This window comes from Rhagoletis zephyria, unplaced genomic scaffold, assembly GCF_001687245.7.
Source record: "Rhagoletis zephyria isolate East Lansing unplaced genomic scaffold, Rhagoletis_zephyria_1.1 Rzeph_scaffold_07208, whole genome shotgun sequence".
NCBI classification, from domain to species: Eukaryota; Metazoa; Arthropoda; class Insecta; order Diptera; family Tephritidae; genus Rhagoletis; species Rhagoletis zephyria.
Window position 1 is genome coordinate 1 of NW_016164291.1, and position 22,780 is coordinate 22,780.

Here is a 22,780-nt window from a genome sequence, read left to right on the forward strand (position 1 = left end):
GTATTGTATAGCCGATTCGATGTCAGCAATTAAGTCAATAATCGGTTCTTTATTTGGCTTCACTGTGAAGTTTAGCCCCCTATTTAACAACTCCATCTCATCATCATCAAAACTTTCATTAGACATGTTCACAACTAAGCCTGGAACCGGCTTCACTGATGGTGTGTGTGTGGTTATTGATCGAGAAGATAACAATTTTTCTAGTTTTTGGTTCTGCGTCTTTCGCTTTTTGTTGAAAACGGCGTCACATCTCGAAATCGATGTAATATGAAAATGGTTAAATTCATGAAATTGGATGTCGTCGATGCCTTTAGTCATATTTAGATGTAGGTTGTAGAGCTGTAATTCCATTTTGTCCAATGAACTATAATGGTGCTGAATTTCGAGTTTTAACCATTGACTTTCTGCATGTCTAATAACCCTTTCGGTTCTAGAATTGTGAACACTGCATTTTACTTTGATGAAACTGGGAATCACTTTATGTTGCACAATCCTTCTGAGAAAGAATGTCCGCTTTCGTTTTTTTGATTTTTGTCAAAAGACGAGTGAATTGACTCTTTTCACGTTTGGTAAACATTGTTTGAAACAGTTCTAGTAATTTAATCACTAAATTTAGAGTCTGCTTGTGGTCTTATTATTCAAATTTTTTATAAATTTTATTTTTTAACCTTTTTTTTTATTTATTTTTTTTTGTTTATTTTCTACCGATGCATTTCGGTTGGCAAGTGAGCAACCATCATCAGCCAGCGTCAAGTGAACACTAATCAAAAAATACAAAAGTAGACAGTGTAATGGAAACTTATTAGACGCTTACAACTATACATACATACAAACATAAGTGTGAAAGCGCAAATGGCATTACAAAAATAAACAAAGCGACAAGTGGAGGTTCTGAACAAACATGTAAACAAATATTTTACTTTTTTATACAATTAAATAAAAGAGATTCAATTGCTCCGGGTTCTAAATTCATTAAATTATCATTAGTAGCGATGAAAAGGGATTCATAGGCATCTAATTTTGCTGGGTTTTTTACGTGTTTAAGTAATCGAACGTTTTCTGCCATAGATATTGTGTTATGTGGGCGAGAATTATTTAAATCAAATGCATGCGCTGCGATAGCATTATCCATCTTTTTCAGCCGTACGGCACGTAAGTGTTCCTCGATTCGGGCACGCAGCGCCCTCCTTGTTTGTCCAATGTATTTGCATTCGCAATGCGAACAAGTTACTTCGTATACTCCACTTTGATCTTCTATCGGCAATTTGTCTTTCGTTGAACCAAGCGCGAATCTCAGTTTATTGTTGTTCGGGTGTACGATTTGCAAGTTTGATTTTTCTAAGGTATGTTTTAATGTGTTGGTGATGGCAGGAGCGAAAGGTAAGGAAACGCGATGTAATTGAGACGATTGTGCGATGCTGTTTTGCGAGAAGAGTGTGCTTTCTTTGTTGCGTCTTATTCGATTCGAGTGCTTGGTTATCAGCTGATCGATGAGTGACGTTTTGAAGCCATTTATGTCCGCTATGTGTTTTATTTGCATATATTCTTTCATGTAGCTTTCTGCAGACAGTGGCAAAGAGCAAAGTCTAAACACCATAGAATTAAACGAAGCAATTTTTTGTTGATATGTGCAAAAGGAATCGCTTGTTATGTATCGGTCTGTTGATGTTGGTTTCCGATAAACACCGAATTCAATTCTCCTTCCTTGTCGCTTAATCAGTACATCAAGAAAAGGAAGGGAGTGTGTTGTTTCGTCTTCTTTTTCAAAGGTAAATTTAATACTCGGATAACGATTGTTTAATGTTTCCAGTATTTTATCTATGTCGGATATTTTTATAATAGCAAAAGTATCGTCGACATATCGATGCCAAATTCGTGGCAAAACACCTTCACTTTTTAGTTCCGATTCAAAATTGCACATGAACGCTTCTGCTACGTATGGCGACAGACTGTTACCCATGCTACAGCCGGAGTTGTTCTTGTAATAAACGTCTCGGAATTGGAAGCAATTGTGTTTCATACAGCTATTGATCGCTACGATGTATGCATTTAATTGGTCCTCAGGAAAATTAAATTTTAAGAGGTGCTTTTTGATCGCCTTAATAGCGATGTCGATTGGAATCGATGGAAAAAGCGCCTCAACGTCGAAGGAAATCATAATTTCGTCATTCTCAATTTCAATGTCGCGAATTTTATCCACAAAATCAAATGTGTTTTTCACAGAAAAGCCATCAAATGAACCATATTTTTTTAAATCGTTCACTAACCAACGGGAAATATTGGAAAGTGGTGAATTTATGTTGGAAACAATTTTCCGCATTTTGTTTCCCCGTTTATGGACTTTGGGAAGTCCACACATCAGAGGAACGGAGGGGTTCGATACTAACAAACGATATTTATTAACTTCAAACGCTTGGCAAATAGTATCGGTAGCGGTTTTAGCATCTTTACGCATAGAATTAAGCGGCGACTTTCGGGAAACTACGAAGTTGTCTTCTTCTATTGATGTTTTCATTCTTTCCTCATACTGCTGTTTTCCCATGATTACGACTTTGTTTCCTTTGTCCGACTTCATGTAAAAAACGTCGTGTTGCTTCAATTTGTTGAGTGTGTTAAGCCAGGCATTTTTATGAGTGTGTTTTTGTTGCTGTGCACTTTTGATAAGCGGTAATGCAACATCTCTTATTTTCTTTTTTACGTCAAGTGGTTTGTACTGTATAGCCGATTCGATGTCAGCAATTATGTCAATAATCGGTTCTTTATTTGGCTTCACTGTGAAGTTTAGCCCCCTATTTAACAACTCCATCTCATCATCATCAAAACTTTCATTAGACATGTTCACAACTAAGCCTGGAACCGGCTTCACTGATGGTGTGTGTGTGGTTATTGATCGAGAAGATAACAATTTTTCTAGTTTTTGGTTCTGCGTCTTTCGCTTTTTGTTGAAAACGGCGTCACATCTCGAAATCGATGTAATATGAAAATGGTTAAATTCATGAAATTGGATGTCGTCGATGCCTTTAGTCATATTTAGATGTAGGTTGTAGAGCTGTAATTCCATTTTGTCCAATGAACTATAATGGTGCTGAATTTCGAGTTTTAACCATTGACTTTCTGCATGTCTAATAACCCTTTCGGTTCTAGAATTGTGAACACTGCATTTTACTTTGATGAAACTGGGAATCACTTTATGTTGCTTACAATCCTTCAGAAAAAGAATGTCCGCTTTCGTTTTTTTGATTTTTGTCAAAAGACGAGTGAATTGACTCTTTTCACGTTTGGTAGACATTGTTTGAAACAGTTCTAGTAATTTAATCACTAAATTTAGAGTCTGCTTGTGGTCTTATTATTCAAATTTTTTATAAATTTTATTTTTTAACCTTTTTTGACCGCAAATATCGTAAATAAAAACTCAATTTAATTTTGTAAATCAAATTTTTTTTTTTTTGTTTATTTTCTACCGATGCATTTCGGTTGGCAACTGAGCAACCATCATCAGCCAGCGTCAAGTGAACACTAATCAAAAAAGACAAAAGTAGACAGTGTAATGGAAACTTATTAGACGCTTACAACTATACATACATACAAACATAAGTGTGAAAGCGCAAATGGCATTACAAAAATAAACAAAGCGACAAGTGGAGGTTCTGAACAAACATGTAAACAAATATTTTACTTTTTTATACAATTAAATAAAAGAGATTCAATTGCTCCGGGTTCTAAATTCATTAAATTATCATTAGTAGCGATGAAAAGGGATTCATAGGCATCTAATTTTGCTGGGTTTTTTACGTGTTTAAGTAATCGAACGTTTTCTGCCATAGATATTGTGTTATGTGGGCGAGAATTATTTAAATCAAATGCATGCGCTGCGATAGCATTATCCATCTTTTTCAGCCGTACGGCACGTAAGTGTTCCTCGATTCGGGCACGCAGCGCCCTCCTTGTTTGTCCAATGTATTTGCATTCGCAATGCGAACAAGTTACTTCGTATACTCCACTTTGATCTTCTATCGGCAATTTGTCTTTCGTTGAACCAAGCGCGAATCTCAGTTTATTGTTGTTCGGGTGTACGATTTGCAAGTTTGATTTTTCTAAGGTATGTTTTAATGTGTTGGTGATGGCAGGAGCGAAAGGTAAGGAAACGCGATGTAATTGAGACGATTGTGCGATGCTGTTTTGCGAGAAGAGTGTGCTTTCTTTGTTGCGTCTTATTCGATTCGAGTGCTTGGTTATCAGCTGATCGATGAGTGACGTTTTGAAGCCATTTATGTCCGCTATGTGTTTTATTTGCATATATTCTTTCATGTAGCTTTCTGCAGACAGTGGCAAAGAGCAAAGTCTAAACACCATAGAATTAAACGAAGCAATTTTTTGTTGATATGTGCAAAAGGAATCGCTTGTTATGTATCGGTCTGTTGATGTTGGTTTCCGATAAACACCGAATTCAATTCTCCTTCCTTGTCGCTTAATCAGTACATCAAGAAAAGGAAGGGAGTGTGTTGTTTCGTCTTCTTTTTCAAAGGTAAATTTAATACTCGGATAACGATTGTTTAATGTTTCCAGTATTTTATCTATGTCGGATATTTTTATAATAGCAAAAGTATCGTCGACATATCGATGCCAAATTCGTGGCAAAACACCTTCACTTTTTAGTTCCGATTCAAAATTGCACATGAACGCTTCTGCTACGTATGGCGACAGACTGTTACCCATGCTACAGCCGGAGTTGTTCTTGTAATAAACGTCTCGGAATTGGAAGCAATTGTGTTTCATACAGCTATTGATCGCTACGATGTATGCATTTAATTGGTCCTCAGGCAAATTAAATTTTAAGAGGTGCTTTTTGATCGCCTTAATAGCGATGTCGATTGGAATCGATGGGAAAAGCGCCTCAACGTCGAAGGAAGTCATAATTTCGTCATTCTTAATTTCAATGTCGCGAATTTTATCCACAAAATCAAATGTGTTTTTCACAGAAAAGCCATCAAATGAACCATATTTTTTTAAATCGTTCACTAACCAACGGGAAATATTGGAAAGTGGTGAATTTATGTTGGAAACAATTTTCCGCATTTTGTTTCCCCGTTTATGGACTTTGGGAAGTCCATACATCAGAGGAACGGAGGGGTTCGATACTAACAAACGATATTTATTAACTTCAAACGCTTGGCAAATAGTATCGGTGGCGGTTTTAGCATCTTTACGCATAGAATTAAGCGGCGACTTTCGGGAAACTATTAAGGTGTCTTCTTCTATTGATGTTTTCATTCTTTCCTCATACTGCTGTTTTCCTATGATTACGACTTTGTTTCCTTTGTCCGACTTCATGTAAAAGTTGCCCGACTTCATGTAAAAGTTGTAGTTTTCTGTGTGCATGAATTTTTTTGATGTGGCATTTTAAACAAACTATCAAACAGCTGAAAAAGAAAACACAAAAACAAAATATTTCTGCCTCTGGCTTAAGCTCTACCCAGAATTACAGCGGGCGACGGTAAAGCGGTCGGCGGAAAGTGAACAGCTGTACAGTTGCAGCAGTGGAATCCGTCAGAGTAAATACAATTGCGGCACACGACGGCTTCCATCAGTTGTCATTTTGATTTAAAAATTATTAAAATAAAATATTTTTTCGGTTCGTGACTGTATGTAGATTTTCTGTAAACAAAAATGGATGAAAACATTGGAAAACGTGTGAAAAGAATATACATTGCACCAATCAAATCTCAATCAATATTGTGCCGTCCCCGCTGAGTGGTAAAAATAGAAATAATTTTAAGTCAACCGAAAAACGTCGGCGGTTAAAACGCTGCCGCCGCAATTATGAGCCATTCCATATATCTTTGTGAGTTTTAATTTTGACAGCGGTTAACCGTCGACCGCTTTACGGTCGTCCGCTGCAATTCTGGGTGGAGCTTTAAGTTGGCGTGTTGAGTAATCATTGATGATTTCTTACGGTAAGTTAAATAAAGTTAAGTCTAGACTAACTAAGACTTAACACTGTGGGTAATAGCGTAGCTGAGATATTGGTACGGCTAGAGTTGGTAGTTTGAAACGCGGTCGAAGGTCGACTACTCAAAAAGGAGTTGTTTTAAAAACTTAAATCATAAGTTTTTTATTATTGGTAGTCACAATAGTTTTTAAGAAAGGTTAATAGTTTTTATGGTTTAAAGGTGCCGCCAACGTAAATAATGTTGCATTTACATGGTATGAATCTGTTCATAAACCGTATGATTTTTCCTATAAAAGAAGCACCACCTCTATGCAGAAATGAATGAAGGCGATATGTATTTAACAATTTTGACTTATAAACTTGGCAAGTATTTGTTTGTAAACAACAAAAAAAAAAATTTTATTTTGTGCTAACTTCGAAACTTGAATATTTTTTTCTTTAATGTGCTTTAAAAAGACCTACTGCCAATAAAACCTTGTGGATTGCTATTTTTTTAAATGTGTAATGCTTCCATTCAAACATCTTTGTGGATAAACAGTTCTTTGTTCAGAAATTGCTTGTTTACGGTTTTCGTCTTTCATATTAAAAACGTTTGGCATAAATAGAAATCATCCCTATGATTCTCAATGGATTTTATGCTTGAAAAGGAACTTTACACTTCGTACTGTGCGGTCGCCTGTAATTTCGCTCCTGAGATTATTTCATTTAATATTTCTAAAAAGTGCTGAAAAGTTTATAGACTAATAAATTATTCTGGTTGAATAGAGGAAACGATCGCAGAAAGTGAACAAGCAAAATATTTGCCAATAATAATTTGTTTTAAACAACGAAAAGCAAAACAAAGGCAAGCAAGCATAAACAGCAGAAACAAAAAAGGTTATTATTGTTGCTGTTCCAGTTACTGTGTTTACTTCCACACCGCTTTCATCAGGTGCTCCTTATCAGCTACTCTCGGGTCAGGAATTATTCAAACTTTAGCTGGAGCGACATCTATCGGTGTTATTCATACAATAGCTGTGAGCGCCATCTATTGGTGAGTTTTGAAGCCTTTAGAGAGTTACTGATCTGCGAACATGAACAAGCGGACCAGGAACATACGCATTGTCCACCAATCGCCCCCAACGACACCAGCACTACTGAATAATGCGAAAACCAGTGACAGTTCACCTTCTTCATGGATTTTACGAACTGAATCAAAGATAGATGGTGTGGTCAGTCAGCTGACAACACGTATGAAGGAGTTTGAAGATAGAATGATGCAGAGGTTTGGTGAGATGGCTGCTGATGTGCAAACTGTCAAGATGAAAGTAACAAAGAAGGAAGATCGCGTAGCGAAAACAGAGCGTGAGTGTATTCAGGTAGCGGAGCTCAGGAAAGAGTTGTATCTATTAAGTTCAAGAGTTGGAGAATATGATAATATCTCCGTTGCTAATGACTTAATAATTAATGGTATATCGCAAACTCATGACGAAAAGCTGAGCGATGTATTCAATGATATTTGCAAAGCTGTTCAAACAAATGCGCCCCCATTCGTGCTGTATTCCGTGTGCATAATAACAACAAGTAGAGCAACAACAACAAGCAGAGCTCACCTATCGTCATCAAGCTGGTCTCTGCGGGCGATCGTCCACCACTATTTATGGGCCTGGCGAATACTGCGTGCCATCGGTCGTCATACAGATGAGCGCATATACATTCACGAAAGCCTGACGAAAAATAATCGCGAGCTACTTCAGTTCGCATTGCAGCTGAAGATGCAGAAGCGTATATTTTCTGCTTTCTCTTTTCGTGGTAATATTTATGTGCGACTTCAAAAACAAGGCGAATCAATGAAAGTGTCCAACAGAGATGAAATTTAAATCGTTGCGGCAAAAGGTGCATGACTACCGTGTGCATGTCAAACTTATTTACACCTTACATATACGTTTATTTTTATATATACTAGGTTAATAAGTACTCTGCTTTGTATTTCTCACTGTCTCTCTCTAAATGTTTACTCTCTTCATTCTATTGCGAAATATAAAATCCACACTGGCTTCTATCTAAAATGTATACATGTACTTGTAGTTGTCCCCTTTCTTACTCAGCCTAATAATTGTAAACCCAGTTAACAAAAATGTCTTCGGTGTTGGTAAAAACCACAAGCTGTTAGTAGATATACTGTGTAGGCAGACTTCAGGCCTTAACGTGGTTCCTTTCAATGCGCGAAGCCTTAGTGGTGATAAACTGGACTACGTTAGGCACGTTTTGAGGGATCCTTGGTTGATGTAATTTGTGTTACGCAAACCTGGTTCTGCCCCTCTGTCCTTGATTTATTCTACAGCATTCCAGGCTATAATCTTCTTCGTCATGATCGAAACTCTGAAAGGGGGGTGGTGTTGCAATATATAGCATGATAAAAACATTACAAGGTAAATTCATTCTCTCATTTCGTCGGCCATGATTTTTTCTGACGTTTGCCAACATTTTAAAATCATATAAAATTGAAAATAAAAAAATTAAATTGTTCACAATTGTTGTTGTTTGAGATTGAAAATGAGAATGTGTGTGTGTGTTTGAGTTTTGATTTTAAAATTATATTGTTGGCAAACGTCAGACTGCCTCTCAATGGTTTTACCTTGTTATGTTTTTATCATGATATATAGTAAAGCATCTATAAAAGTACGTCTATTCGCTGAATCTTTCAACTCGTGTACTGAGTTCATTATAGATGAAGTCTCTGATGGAGTAACAAGCATTTTAGTGGCGTGTGTGTATAATCCCCGGAAGTGTAGTTTATTAGACCCATTTTTTGTTGAACTGTCTGTGTATCTAATTGACTATGAAATTTATGTGATTTGTGGTGATTTCAATGTGAACCTACTCCAAAGCGACAACTATTCTGATCAACTACTTGATCATGTTACCGCCACGGGTCTTTCCATAGTTAATAAATCTGTACCGACGAAATTTGCTAATTGTAACCCCAGCCTCTTGGATTATTTTATTACATCTAGTCTCAACCATGTCCAATTATTCTGTATATCTGACCACGAGCTGATTTTTTGTTCAATAAATATTATGTTTAATCGTCCCTCTGTTAGAAACACATTTATGTATCGTGACTATAAGTCTGTAAATATGAATGAGCTATGTCAAAGCCTCTGAAGTGTGAATTGGAATGACTGTTAGTATTGTGATTCAGTGGACGAAAAACTTTTCTAATAACAACTTGACAAATATTTTTGAAAATCATATTCCTCTTCGTATGGCTCAAGCAACCAATCCATCTTGCCCTTGGTTCACCCAAAGAGTACATGCGGCAATAAGAACTCGCAACAGGCTATATGCAAAATGGAGAAGGCAAATGACTGACTTCACCTGGTGTCAGTATAAAGATGCTCGAAATAAAGCTTCTTCACTTACCAAGCAAGCAAAAAGGAAATACCGTGGCGCTAAATTGGACCCATCACTTCCTTCTAAATATTTATGGCGAAACTTAAAAAACTTGAAAGTGCATGGAAATTTGAAGTCTGAATGTGATTTAGATCCTTTTATACTAAATGAGTTATTTACAGTTGCGAGTATTAACATAGGTGCACCTCACACTTCGAAAGCTCTCTGGGTTGATACCACCTTGGAAGAGAAGTTTCAGTTTGTGGAAGTAAGTAAAGGTGATGTTGTTAGAGCCATATGGGGTATTAAATCTGAAGCTATTGGTGATGATGGAATTTCCTTGAAATTTGTGAAATTAGTTCTTCCATTCATATTGCGCGTCGTTACCCACATCATTAATCATTGCTTCACGACATAATGTTTTCCTGCGCATTGGAAAAAAGCCATCATACTACCAGTTGCAAAGAAGACTACGCCCATTAATCCTAGTGATTATAGGCCGATCAGCATATTACCAGCTTTAGCGAAAGTATGTGAGTCCTTGATGGCGGAACAGATTTCATCATTCATCCAGAAAAATAAATTGCTATCCCCACTGCAGTCCGGGTTTAGACCGAAGCACAGCTGCTCTACTGCAATGATGAAAATACTTGACGACATTAGAATACAATTTGACAACAATGACTTATCTCTCCTATGCCTATTAGACTTCTCAAAGGCTTTTGACATGGTTAGTCATGATTTGTTATGTAAAAAATTAAAACACTTCTTTGGATTCTCGGATTGTGCAATAAAACTTATGATGAGTTATCTTGAAGGTCGATTTCAAAAAGTGAAGGGGAAAAATGATTTCTCCATTTTTAAAGCTACTTCGGCTGGTGTTCCGTAGGGGTCTCTACTAGGTCCTCTTTTGTTCAGTCTATTCGTCAATGATGTATTCTCAGCATGTAAGTATGTTAATATTCATGCGTATGCCGATGATATTCAATTGTATTTGTCTAGTCGTGTTGGTCTTGTGGAGGATTTGTGTTTTAGAATAAATAGTGATTTGTCTGCTATATCGCAGTGGGCAAGCGATAACTATCTAAATGCGTCTAAGTCCTTTGTGTTGCCAATATGTAATAGCGTAGTGAATGTTGAAAATATACCAGATTTGTTTATTGGTAATAGTGTGCTAATGCTTGTTAATAAGATCAAAAATTTAGGCCTTGTTATCAACTCTAAGTTGACCTGTTCAGACCATGTTAATAGTGTTGTCAGCAGTGTGTATTCTGTTTTGCGAAGGTTGAGAATATCCGCTTCATTTACGCCATTGGAAACTAGGCGAAAGTTAGCCCAACAGCTCATCGTGCCCCTTATAACTTATTCAGANTTTCCTGCGCATTGGAAAAAAGCCATCATACTACCAGTTGCAAAGAAGACTACGCCCATTAATCCTAGTGATTATAGGCCGATCAGCATATTACCAGCTTTAGCGAAAGTATGTGAGTCCTTGATGGCGGAACAGATTTCATCATTCATCCAGAAAAATAAATTGCTATCCCCACTGCAGTCCGGGTTTAGACCGAAGCACAGCTGCTCTACTGCAATGATGAAAATACTTGACGACATTAGAATACAATTTGACAACAATGACTTATCTCTCCTATGCCTATTAGACTTCTCAAAGGCTTTTGACATGGTTAGTCATGATTTGTTATGTAAAAAATTAAAACACTTCTTTGGATTCTCGGATTGTGCAATAAAACTTATGATGAGTTATCTTGAAGGTCGATTTCAAAAAGTGAAGGGGAAAAATGATTTCTCCATTTTTAAAGCTACTTCGGCTGGTGTTCCGTAGGGGTCTCTACTAGGTCCTCTTTTGTTCAGTCTATTCGTCAATGATGTATTCTCAGCATGTAAGTATGTTAATATTCATGCGTATGCCGATGATATTCAATTGTATTTGTCTAGTCGTGTTGGTCTTGTGGAGGATTTGTGTTTTAGAATAAATAGTGATTTGTCTGCTATATCGCAGTGGGCAAGCGATAACTATCTAAATGCGTCTAAGTCCTTTGTGTTGCCAATATGTAATAGCGTAGTGAATGTTGAAAATATACCAGATTTGTTTATTGGTAATAGTGTGCTAATGCTTGTTAATAAGATCAAAAATTTAGGCCTTGTTATCAACTCTAAGTTGACCTGTTCAGACCATGTTAATAGTGTTGTCAGCAGTGTGTATTCTGTTTTGCGAAGGTTGAGAATATCCGCTTCATTTACGCCATTGGAAACTAGGCGAAAGTTAGCCCAACAGCTCATCGTGCCCCTTATAACTTATTCAGAACTTGTCTACAGCAAACTTGATTCAGCTTCCTCCCACAAAGTTAATGTTCTCTTTAATAATGTTACTTGTTATGTGTATAGTCTAAAAAAGTTCGACCACATATTTCAGTGGAAAAATAAAATTCTGGGGTGTAGCATTAACGATTATCGTTCTGCTAGGAACTGCATATTTATTTATAATTTTTTAGAATGGAATGTATTTGTATGAGAAGCTAAATCCAACGAAATCAAAAAGATGTCGCAATCTGATAATCCCGAAGTATAACTACTTACATCGTCGGGGTTGTTTTTTATCAACGCTGTAAGACTTTAGGACATCATTCCTGAATCCGTTAAATCTGGTCTAAGTAGGAGCAACTACAAGTTGATCATAGTTATATAGTTACTTTAAGTCTACATAGTTGGTGTGATTTTGATAAATCGTTTGCAATTCTCTCATCTCTCCCTATTTTATTATCTTCGTTGCTAATCTCTATATCTTATTTTACTCTAAAAGCTTACATATCTCGATTATTCTTGTTAGTCTTAAGTATCTTATTATAAATTTATTTAAAAAATATTATGTCACTAATTTAAGTTGATGTGCTCTTAAAAGATTATTGTCTTACTTGTACAACCATTGTTTTCTTCAATAAACTAAAAAGTATTTATGCAATACTTCTACATATCGCCGTATAAAGAACAAAACCGCGTATCAAGAAAATGCAAAACCTCGTATGTGAGGTCTCCTAAATTTTTTGGAGAGAATAAAACTTCTCAAAATTCAAAACTGTTCTCTCTTTTAAACTTTATTATCTCTTCTTATGTCTAAGTATCGAAATTTTTGTATACATGATGATAGGAGCTTCCGGTGAGCAAATATCTTTTTTGGCACAAATGTCAGTTACGGGGTTTTGCAGAACCTCGAACGGCGCTTTTGTACTTTAAACGACGATATAGAGATTGGCGCTAGAGTTGGGATACTATCGATAGAGTTGAAACGCTCAATTGCTTGAAAATTAAATAATTAATAAATTTATAAAATTTATAAATTACTTTGTAAATTAAAGAAATTGTATATTTTTTTTTAATTTTAGTGCATCAAAAAGAACTTCTTATAATAAAAAAACAAACTTATTAATTTATGCGCCTGTTATATATAATATATATACATACACTTACATCCCCTTGAATAGCGACAGGCAAAATCTGAATTTGTTTTTTATAGCATTTTCAGTTTAAATGAAACCATTTTCAAATTAAGCTTGGTTTTAAATGAAAGCTTTTTCATGTTAAGCGAAACCTTTTTCAAATTAAATGAAACCTTTTTCAGATTCAGTGAAACTTTATTCAAATTAAACGAGACCTTTTTCAGATTCAATGAAACTTTATTCAAATTAAATGAAACTTTTTTGAAATTAAATGAAACTTTATTCAAATGAAATGAAACTTCTTTTTTGGATTACTTTGAATTAGCTGTTACGTGTTGCTCTCCCTTACGGTCAAGGCATGTTGAATACAGTGTTGCCGTTTCGGTCCAATTGGACCAAAATTGGTAGTTTTATTTCCTAAAATAAGGCTTTGGTAGGTTGGTTGGTTTGTTGGGATTTTCGAGGGGTTTTGGTAACTAGGCAAATCATATAATTTATTCATTTTATAAAACTTTAAATATCTCTGTTTTCGGGAGTACATGTAAAGGATGATGTGAAAAGGAAAAGAGAAATGGGACATGTCAAAATTTTTCTTGAACCGAAGTTAAATGTTGCCGTGATTAGACTGTGCTCTTATCCATAGAGTTTGTTTAAGTTAAAAGAAAATAACTAGACAATTGTTATGCAAATGCCAAATTTTACATTTCGCTTAAGCGAGTGAGTGAGAAGGGAGAGTATTTGTACTTTATTTCCCTCTTCTCCCTTAAGAAAATAATAGTTGACAGCTTTGAATTCGTGTAGCAACAGTAAAAATGTTCTCCCAGTTAAACATCATAATCGGCGTTATCGACTCTTTGATATAAGTATGGCGTCGATAACGTCGATAACGATGTATAACTGGGAGTAACGGCTCTGTTACGTACGTGTTTTTACGTAGAAATCAAAAACCAACAGACTTCTACGTATGTAATGCTGTGCGTTGGGTAACAGCTTACACGCGAAGCTCATTTAACAAATTCCTTATGTTACAACTCTCAAGCAATGCCAAGTATGCATAACAGTGTTAGCCTGACATGGTGAAAACGGCTCTTAATAGGTTAAGTTGATTTCCTGATCCTTAATTTAAAAATGTTTAATACTTAACTTGAATAAAGTTTCATTTAATTTGAAAAAAGTTTCATTTGGTTTGAATAAAGCTTCATTGAATCTGAAAAAAGTTTCATTTAATTTAAATAAAATTTCATTGAATCCGAAAAAGGTTTCATTTAATTTGAAAAAGGTTTCGCTTCATCTGAAAAAGGTTTCAATTAACTTGTAAACGGTTTCGCTTAACCTGAAAAAGGTTTCATTTAATTTGAAAAAAGTTTCATTTAAACTGAAAATGCTATATATGGCAAAATTAAATTCGGATTTTGTTTGTCCCTTTTGAAGTGCAAAGAAGTGAAATTGCCTATAAAAGTGCATTTAANTTCGCTTAAGCGAGTGAGTGAGAAGGGAGAGTATTTGTACTTTATTTCCCTCTTCTCCCTTAAGAAAATAATAGTTGACAGCTTTGAATTCGTGTAGCAACAGTAAAAATGTTCTCCCAGTTAAACATCATAATCGGCGTTATCGACTCTTTGATATAAGTATGGCGTCGATAACGTCGATAACGATGTATAACTGGGAGTAACGGCTCTGTTACGTACGTGTTTTTACGTAGAAATCAAAAACCAACAGACTTCTACGTATGTAATGCTGTGCGTTGGGTAACAGCTTACACGCGAAGCTCATTTAACAAATTCCTTATGTTACAACTCTCAAGCAATGCCAAGTATGCATAACAGTGTTAGCCTGACATGGTGAAAACGGCTCTTAATAGGTTAAGTTGATTTCCTGATCCTTAATTTAAAAATGTTTAATACTTAACTTGAATAAAGTTTCATTTAATTTGAAAAAAGTTTCATTTGGTTTGAATAAAGCTTCATTGAATCTGAAAAAAGTTTCATTTAATTTAAATAAAATTTCATTGAATCCGAAAAAGGTTTCATTTAATTTGAAAAAGGTTTCGCTTCATCTGAAAAAGGTTTCAATTAACTTGTAAACGGTTTCGCTTAACCTGAAAAAGGTTTCATTTAATTTGAAAAAAGTTTCATTTAAACTGAAAATGCTATATATGGCAAAATTAAATTCGGATTTTGTTTGTCCCTTTTGAAGTGCAAAGAAGTGAAATTGCCTATAAAAGTGCATTTAAAATACTACAAAACAAACAAAATAAAAGATATTCGTTTAAATTGACAACTCTTACTTAGAAAAGTTCAACTGAGATCAAATACGGAGGCGCTTATCAAAATATAGTACTGCTCAAAATAAAAGCACAACAACTTTGTTTAGCACTTTTGACTATTTTTTCTTTATTTAGTGTCTACTAATTTTTAATAAAAGTTTTAAAAAACATAACAAACTACTAAATAATTACAAATTCAAGCTTTTTAATTCGAATTTCTATAACAATTTTGTGTAAGAAGTTTTATAGCTTATTAAATTTTACTATAACTCAGTGTAAGCTTATAGTTGCTAAAAATCCCAATGACTTAAATTTTTTTTTTGCCGACTGTGTTGTGAACTTTCTTGCATAAAAAAAGTAATGTAATGTGTAGAGATGTAAAGAAGAGACATTGTGAAGTCTTGCTAAAACCGACATCGATAGTTTTCAAAAACTACCTAAAGTGGCGACAGTTTTCAACTATCGATACTATCGATATTACTATCGATAGTATCCCAGCTCTAATTGGCGCTTACACAATATGTTAGTGTTTAGCCTAGCTTCTCCTTTGGTATGGGGAGTGCGCCTTGATTTTGTCACACAAGGGGGAAGGGCAGTTTTATGCTGACTCCGAACGGCAATTGTATTTTTATGAGAAGCTGTTTTCATGACATTACACTCGGAGGTTTACTATCACCAACAGCGGGGCGACCGCGAACATTGGAGTGTATATATGCAATATAAAAAATAATTAGATGTTAGGTTAGGTTGGGCGGCAGTCCAGAAGTAGGACTCACTTGGTTTCAGGGTCCTTTGTGATACCGCATGACGGTTTTTTTAATTTTCACCGTCCCCTGTAAACCATTTGCTGCTTAGCAAGAATGTGAAAAGGCGTCTGCCGTCCCCCTCTTTGAGGTCATCGAGATGGTCAAAGAAATAGCTCCCGAGATCTTTTGCCCTCCATTTTGACAGAGCGGGGCATTGACAGAGAAGACGTGGGATGGTCTCCTCTTCGTCTACATCCATGCAGCTTCTGCACTAGTCGTTCCAGGGTGCGCCCATCCAGCTGCGTGTAATCCGATCATACAATGCCCGGTGAGAACTCCAGTCACTATGCGAATGTGCTACCTCCTTAAATTAAGTAGAAAATTTGGTGCGTTGAGCGTTCGTGGCGGGCTATGTCATCATGTATCATGTATCAGGCAATGTCGTTCCATGACACGCGAGTTCGTCAGCCTTGCAGTTTCCCTGAATGTCGCAATGGCCAGGTACCCAGACAACGTGCGCGCTGAATGTCTCAGCCATCATTTTGAGAGATCGGCGGCATTGAGCTACTACTTTTAAAGTCAGCGACATATTTCCAAGACATTTTACTGCCGCCTGGTTGTCAGTAAAGATGTAGAAATCATGACTAGGAATCGTATCACACTTAGCCAGTGATGCGGCTTTTGAGATAGCCATCAGTTCCGCCTGAAAAACACTGCAGTAATCTGGTAGGCGGAAGCTGAATGCTATGCCTAACTGTTTCGAATAGACCCCACCACCTACTCTTTCTTCGAGCTTCGATCCGTCCGTGTAGACATGGATGGATCCGCTTTTCCTGACTGCGTCCATCGACCATTCCTCCCTTGAGGGACAAAGTGTTGTGAACATGGCCTTGAAAGTGCGAGTGGGAGGAATGTAATCGGCTGTAGGAAACTGACTAAGGTCGGTAAGGTTGCAGTGACCGATATGTGGATGCGTCCATTTATTGGTCGCGTTGAGCCTAATAACGGTACAACATGTCATATTTTTTGCATATAGATCCATCGGGAGAAATGCTAGTAGCGTTCTGAGCGCTTTTCTGGCTGTTGTTTTCATGGCTCCTGTTATCAGTAGAGAAGCCACTCGCTAAACTTTGACCATTTTCTTAGAGTTCACCTTTTTATTGAGAGAATCCCACCAAACTACTACCCCGTAAAAAAGAATAGGTCTTACCACGGCAGTTTTTACCGATAGCCCTGGTGCAGTAGCGTACGGCACTTGTGGCTTTGCGGACTCTTTCATCGATGTTATGTCCCCAATTGAATTTCCTATCCAGAATTAGACCTAGATATTCAACCTGATCAGCTCTCTGTAGTGTAACACAAATTAAAGTAACATTTCCGAAAGATGGACAGATGTGTTCCTTGTGAATAGTACAAGTTCTGATTTTGTGGAATTTACTCCCACACCACGGTCTGCACCATCGCGAGAGATTGTTTAGCATACCTTGAATGAGATTAGTCAGGGTTGCTAAATGTTTACCTGTAGCCGTAATGGAATATCATCGGCGCAGGCTACCACTCTGCCACTGTTTATTTCTATTTCTGTCAGAAAACTGTCAACGGCAATGTTCCATAGTAGAGGTGAGAGTACACCTCCCTGGGGGGTTCCCCTTGCCGCGTACTTTTTGAAGGGGGCGTCTCCTAGTTCTGAGTTCATGACCCGATCCCGGAGGGGATTGTTGACAAACGCTATCAGCGTGTTTTGCAAGTCCTTTGAGCGGTGACTGATATTATTGAAAGCACCTTCAATGTCCAAGAAGACAGATAGAGCATATTATTTTTAGTGCAAAGACTTTTCAATGTCAAAGATAAGGCTGTGTAGGGCTGTGTCTACGCCCTTTCCTTTGTTTTATGCATGTTGGGAAGTAGAGAGCTTTGGACCAACTATTTCCCTAATTCGGGTGTCCAATATGCGCTCTAGTGACTTCAGTGGGAAGGGCGAGAGGCTTATTGGTCTGAACTCATTTGGTTTGGTGTGCGAGAATTTACCCGCTGTAGGGATAGATGCAACTTTTACCTGCGTGCATATCTGTGGTGTATTAGTGAGGCTGATAGCCACTCTATAAATAGCCTTAGTTTTGGAATAACTATGTCCATTGTTTTCTGAAATCGATGGGTAGGATACCATCGAGACCGGGTGACTTGAAGGGCGAGAAGCTGCAAATGGCTTCCTTAATGTTCCCATCAGAAATAGTAATAAGAGGGATTTCCCCGTCTGGGGCAGTGATCTGTGAATTGTTCAATCCTCTGGTGTCGGAACAATCAGGAAAGTGCGTCTTCGTTAGAAGCTCAAGCGTTTCGGAGCTGCTACTCGTCCATTCATCCTTCCCTTTGAGCAGGTAGCTAGGCGCGCTTAGGTTTTTGAAAGGATCTTGCGTAATCGGTTTGCCTCCGAGTTGCTTTATATCGTTTGATAAAAAGTTTCCCAAGAGGAGCGTTTTGCAGCCCTGACAGCATATTTAAATCTGCGCTGGCAGTCCTTGTATTTATTCCACACATTTTACGTTTTCGCTTGATTAAATTTCATCCCGCATTCCTTACGTATGTTCATTATTTCATGGTGGTCGGTGCTTTTTCCTTTTTGTTTTGGGACATGCTGCCTTCGTAGCTCTTTGAAAAGCCTTCGTGAGCCCTTCTACTTCTGAGTCTAGCATTTGTGTACTCGCGAGATTTCCAGAGGTTTCAGGCAAAGATCTGATTAGACAGCGTCTCAATACCTCGAAATTTTTTCGTCTGTGGTTTACGAATTCTCTAGGCGCACAGATCGAGATGTTTAATTTACAGTTAATGTACATGTGATCGGAGAAAGAGTTTTCCCCGGACACATGCCAGTAGCTCACCAGTTTCACTCCTCGTATGTTCGCAAAGGATAAATCGAGCACTTCCCTTCGTTGGGAAGTTACAAAAGTGGGGGTATCCCCAACAGTACATATTCTAAGATTATTGCTGAAAAAAAATTCGAGAAGTAACTCACCTCGATCGTTTGTATTTGAGCTGCGCTAAATATCATGATGGGCATTCGCAACTGTTCCATTGATTAACGGGACGTTAGGGGAGTTCGCTGCAATTACCGCCTTCGTGACTACCGCTGGCGGGGCAGGCTTGTCATGTACCATGTAGCTCAAGGCAAGCCAAATTTTCCTTCGTGAGGTTTCCAGTATGGCTACTCTGGTGTCTGCATCGATGAATTGTGTCAGAGAGTAGACATTAATATTTTCCTTTAATAAACTAAGCAAGACCTTGGTTTACCTTTATCTCCTGTGTAGATCAGCTGATAATCTTTACATTAATATTTTCCTTTACTAATAAGCAACACCTTGGTTTAACTTTATCTCTTGTGTAGATCAGCTGATAATCTTTACTGCTCAAGTCGCAAATCTGATATTTGATGACCCAAGGTTCGTGGATAAGCACGATCTCCTCTTCTCTTTGAGCGATACGGAGGAGTAATGCGGCTCACGCCGCTTTGCAGTGGTGGAGACTAATCTGTGGAATCCAAACCATTATCGTCGATAAATCTAGCCGGACGCCCAATGACCGTACAATAGGCGTCTTCGTCCTCGGATAGTGGAGCAACGTCTTCTTCGTCATCGCCAAGTGTATAGGTCAGCGAACTTGCGTCGTCCGACCCATCGTTAACGGCGATTCGCTCAAAGAGCTCACCCACCGTACCGCAGCTGGACGCGACTTCGCAGCCCATAGGGCATTTGATCTCCTCCGCGGCGGCCCTTACTGTTTCCGTGGAGGGAGCATTCTTCGTCATATCCTGTCGATACATAGTTAATCCGGCAATTGAGATTGGAGATTGGAGAAGGGTGCAAGTGATTGCTCACCGCCACTCTTCGCATGCCTATTGGCTCTTCCTACTCGACAACCTTCCAATCGTGATTTGGAAGCTTGGGATTACCTAGTTGTATGTAGCTCAGAACCTCCGACGGATCGTCGTGGTATTCCGGGATCTATGCCCTGGATCTTGGGCGATTTGGAATATCTTCCCTCTTCACGACATCTTGCCGTGCACCTGGCCAATGCTTCCCAATCTTATTGATTGCAGCCTTGTAGAGCTGCGCAGATCTCTAACGGCGCACTTAATTATTTTGACACCCCGTAACCAGCCCGCATCTGAATAGCAGGGTGGAGATCCTGCATTTTCATGGAGAACCTCGCGATATACCGCCCACAGCTTCCTGGTTACCAGGTCTCAATTTTGCTGTGTGATCTCACCACCGAGGGCGTTTCGATCGATCACATCACGGACAATCGATTCCCTTGCCGCATCGGCAAAGGATTTGGTAGGCTCCTTGTATGTAGCCATTTGGGTGTTGGATGGCCTTTTCCTCTCCCCCCGGACGTTGCTTCCTCCGCCGAGTGCTTCCGCTTTTGGAGTTCAGCTTTAGCTTTTTCCCGGTGATTCTCCCGGAAATATTCTGCCCAAGCTTTAGATAGTGCGATCGTTTTTCTCAAAGGCTCCAATCACTTTTCAAGGGGCTTTTGGTGTGCAGCCTGAAAGGTTAGCGTCAGGGTTCACTGACTTCGTCATGTGAGCTGACTCCGCAGTCGTCGGAGCCGAAGTTCCCTTTTAGGAGAGACCACAGCTGAAGAGGAGACAGCACAACTGGACATGGCCGGCAGAGCTTCCCGAAGGCAGAGCAGCTAGGTTTGCCATAGCGTCGAGTCCGCCATTTGAGGTGGAGAGGGTGCCATCCTTGACTTGTCTTGAAACAGTGCCGAAATGACAGCCTGTTTACCTCCAGAAGCTATTGAGGCATCAACCCCATCCTGCCTGGAGGCATGGGCGATGTTGGTGCTTTTAAGATCGGCTTGGGACCTTGCTGCCGTGTAGGCTTGACCCGGTTGGGTCAGAGTGGAGCTAGACCCTGCCTTAGCCACGGGCTTGGCTCCAGAAATATTTTTTGCCAAAGGTTGGCAAGACCGGCCCGATGGGCTAAGTCGATGTTTTTCAAATAAACGTCGTTTATCCGCGGCGGGGTTTTTGTTGTTAATTTTTCATATCATAATCGTCTGCGTTGCTCGACAAGGCAAGCTCGGCATATCAGGAGATTTGGGTGGGGAGAGGGGGAGCGTCAACTACGGCAATCCCCTCTGAAGTAGTAAGGCCATTCTACATCCTGAGGCGACCCGGTATCAGGAGAGCACCGTACTAATACAGCCGGATGGCTGCAAACCATCCAATAGGCACGGTTGCCTATTGACACAGGAAGAGAGAGTGTAGCGTCTTTGCGGTGATCTTGACATGGTGCAAGGGGAGGCCGCCCACCCCGTGCAAACCTTGCGGGTACACAAGACGCGTGACAATGCTTCCCTCTTAATTTATAATCATCTAGGTCCCCAGCGGAGGTCTAGGTTTCCATTTAAGCCCCATCCCTACGGCAAGGGGACCTATATGATGAAGATAATGAGAGGTGCTATAAGAAAATGTGCCCAAAATTCAGGAGAAAATGACAAAATACTCATTGAAAATAACACACATGTATAAATTAAAAAATATTACTTAAGCGGTTACAGCGCTAAATAAAAGGACGAATTAGAAAAAATAGCAATGCGGTTTGAAGGAAACATAAGACCATAAAATGTTTGTTTGTTTCGTTAATTCTCTTAGCCTTTTAAGATATGGCACTCCATTCTTTGCATTAGTTTGCAAATATACACGCGATACAATCGCAAACACTTTCGTGGGATATTTTTCTTTGAATTCGAATCGAAAATACATTACGATCATATTGTACCAAAATAAGTGCGGTACTTCTGCATTTTGTAAAAGCCAGAAAGAAGCATCAACTGTATGAAAAAATTAAAGGGAGAAGTATACATGCCTTCTATAATTTCGACTTATATATTTGACAAGTCTTTTTGTAAACAACAAAAAATACACATTTTCTTTTCTGTGCCAGCTTAGGAAATATGGGCTTATATTTACTTAAATGTGATATAAAGCTCATTAAAATGGTGTGTAATGTCTTGTTTTTAAGTTTGTTATCATAGTGCTTTTTATTTTTATTGTCCACCATACGTGTGTTGCTTCTTTTTAAAAAGTTCTAGTACAAACAATTTATTTGTTTTGAATTTGTTTGTTTATTGTTTTTAATTTTGGAAATTCCTACTTTTGACATGTATGCGAATGGCGGTATTGTCGCTTTCCTCCTTTTCGGTGAGTTTTTATATTAAAAAGGCATCAAAATGGGGATAAACCTCCTTGGTGTCTCTGCATCTGTTAAACTTCTCATGGGAAGATGTATGGAAATCCAACTTGCTATAATTTCATATGCTTCACAGTATCACGACAGTATGTTTACAGTAGGTTAGGTTAGGTTAGGTTGAAGTTGGAGTTCGTGGAGTCTGCGAACCTTAGCAACTGCCGTGTTCCAAACTTAGCAGTTGCGCTTAGATCAACTAGAAGTCCTATACTTAGGAATTTCAGTATTTTTTTGCCTAGTGCTGGGCAATCGCAGAGCTTGCATGAAGCGAGTGGCATACCCCTCCTCTCCTCTTCCAGACTGGTGAAAGTGGAGAGGAAGTACCCGCCCTTGCAAGCTCGTCTGCCTTTTCATTTCCTGGTTTGTCACTGTGCCCCGGTACCCATACCAGGTGCAAAACGAACTGCTCTTCCATCACATTAAGTGATTTGCGGCAGTTGGGAACTGTTTCCGAATTTATAGTGGCAGAGTCAAGTGCCATAAGGGCCGCTTGACTGTCTGAGTATATATATATTTCCGTAGTGGCGATAACAGCTAGTTTTAGGCTGTTGACGGCGTCTTGTATAACTGCCAATTCGGCTTGAAAGACACTACAGTGGTCAGGTAGTGGGAATGATCTTTTTATTCCCAATTTCTCCAAGTAGACGCCTCGTGCTACCTTATTTTCTAGTTTGGATCCGTCCGTGTAGAATCTTATGGCATCTCTAGACCCCATAACTTCTTCGAGCCATGATTAT

At 38.5% G+C, this 22,780-nt stretch overlaps 2 protein-coding genes across 2 annotated transcripts; both read right to left on the reverse strand.

The window, feature by feature from the left end:
• Nucleotides 1-956: 956 nt before the first annotated feature.
• Nucleotides 957-2,056, reverse strand: LOC108373988 (uncharacterized). Its single transcript, XM_017629935.1, has 2 exons — nt 1,503-2,056; nt 957-1,191 (listed from the first exon to the last, which is right to left on the reverse strand). The coding sequence occupies exons 1-2, from the start codon at nt 2,018-2,020 to the stop codon at nt 1,125-1,127; spliced, it is 585 nt and encodes a 194-aa protein (XP_017485424.1). The 5' UTR covers nt 2,021-2,056; the 3' UTR covers nt 957-1,124.
• Nucleotides 2,057-3,712: 1,656 nt separating this feature from the next.
• Nucleotides 3,713-4,900, reverse strand: LOC108373989 (uncharacterized). Its single transcript, XM_017629936.1, has 2 exons — nt 4,259-4,900; nt 3,713-3,947 (listed from the first exon to the last, which is right to left on the reverse strand). The coding sequence occupies exons 1-2, from the start codon at nt 4,774-4,776 to the stop codon at nt 3,881-3,883; spliced, it is 585 nt and encodes a 194-aa protein (XP_017485425.1). The 5' UTR covers nt 4,777-4,900; the 3' UTR covers nt 3,713-3,880.
• Between the last annotated feature and the right edge of the window lie 17,880 nt (nt 4,901-22,780).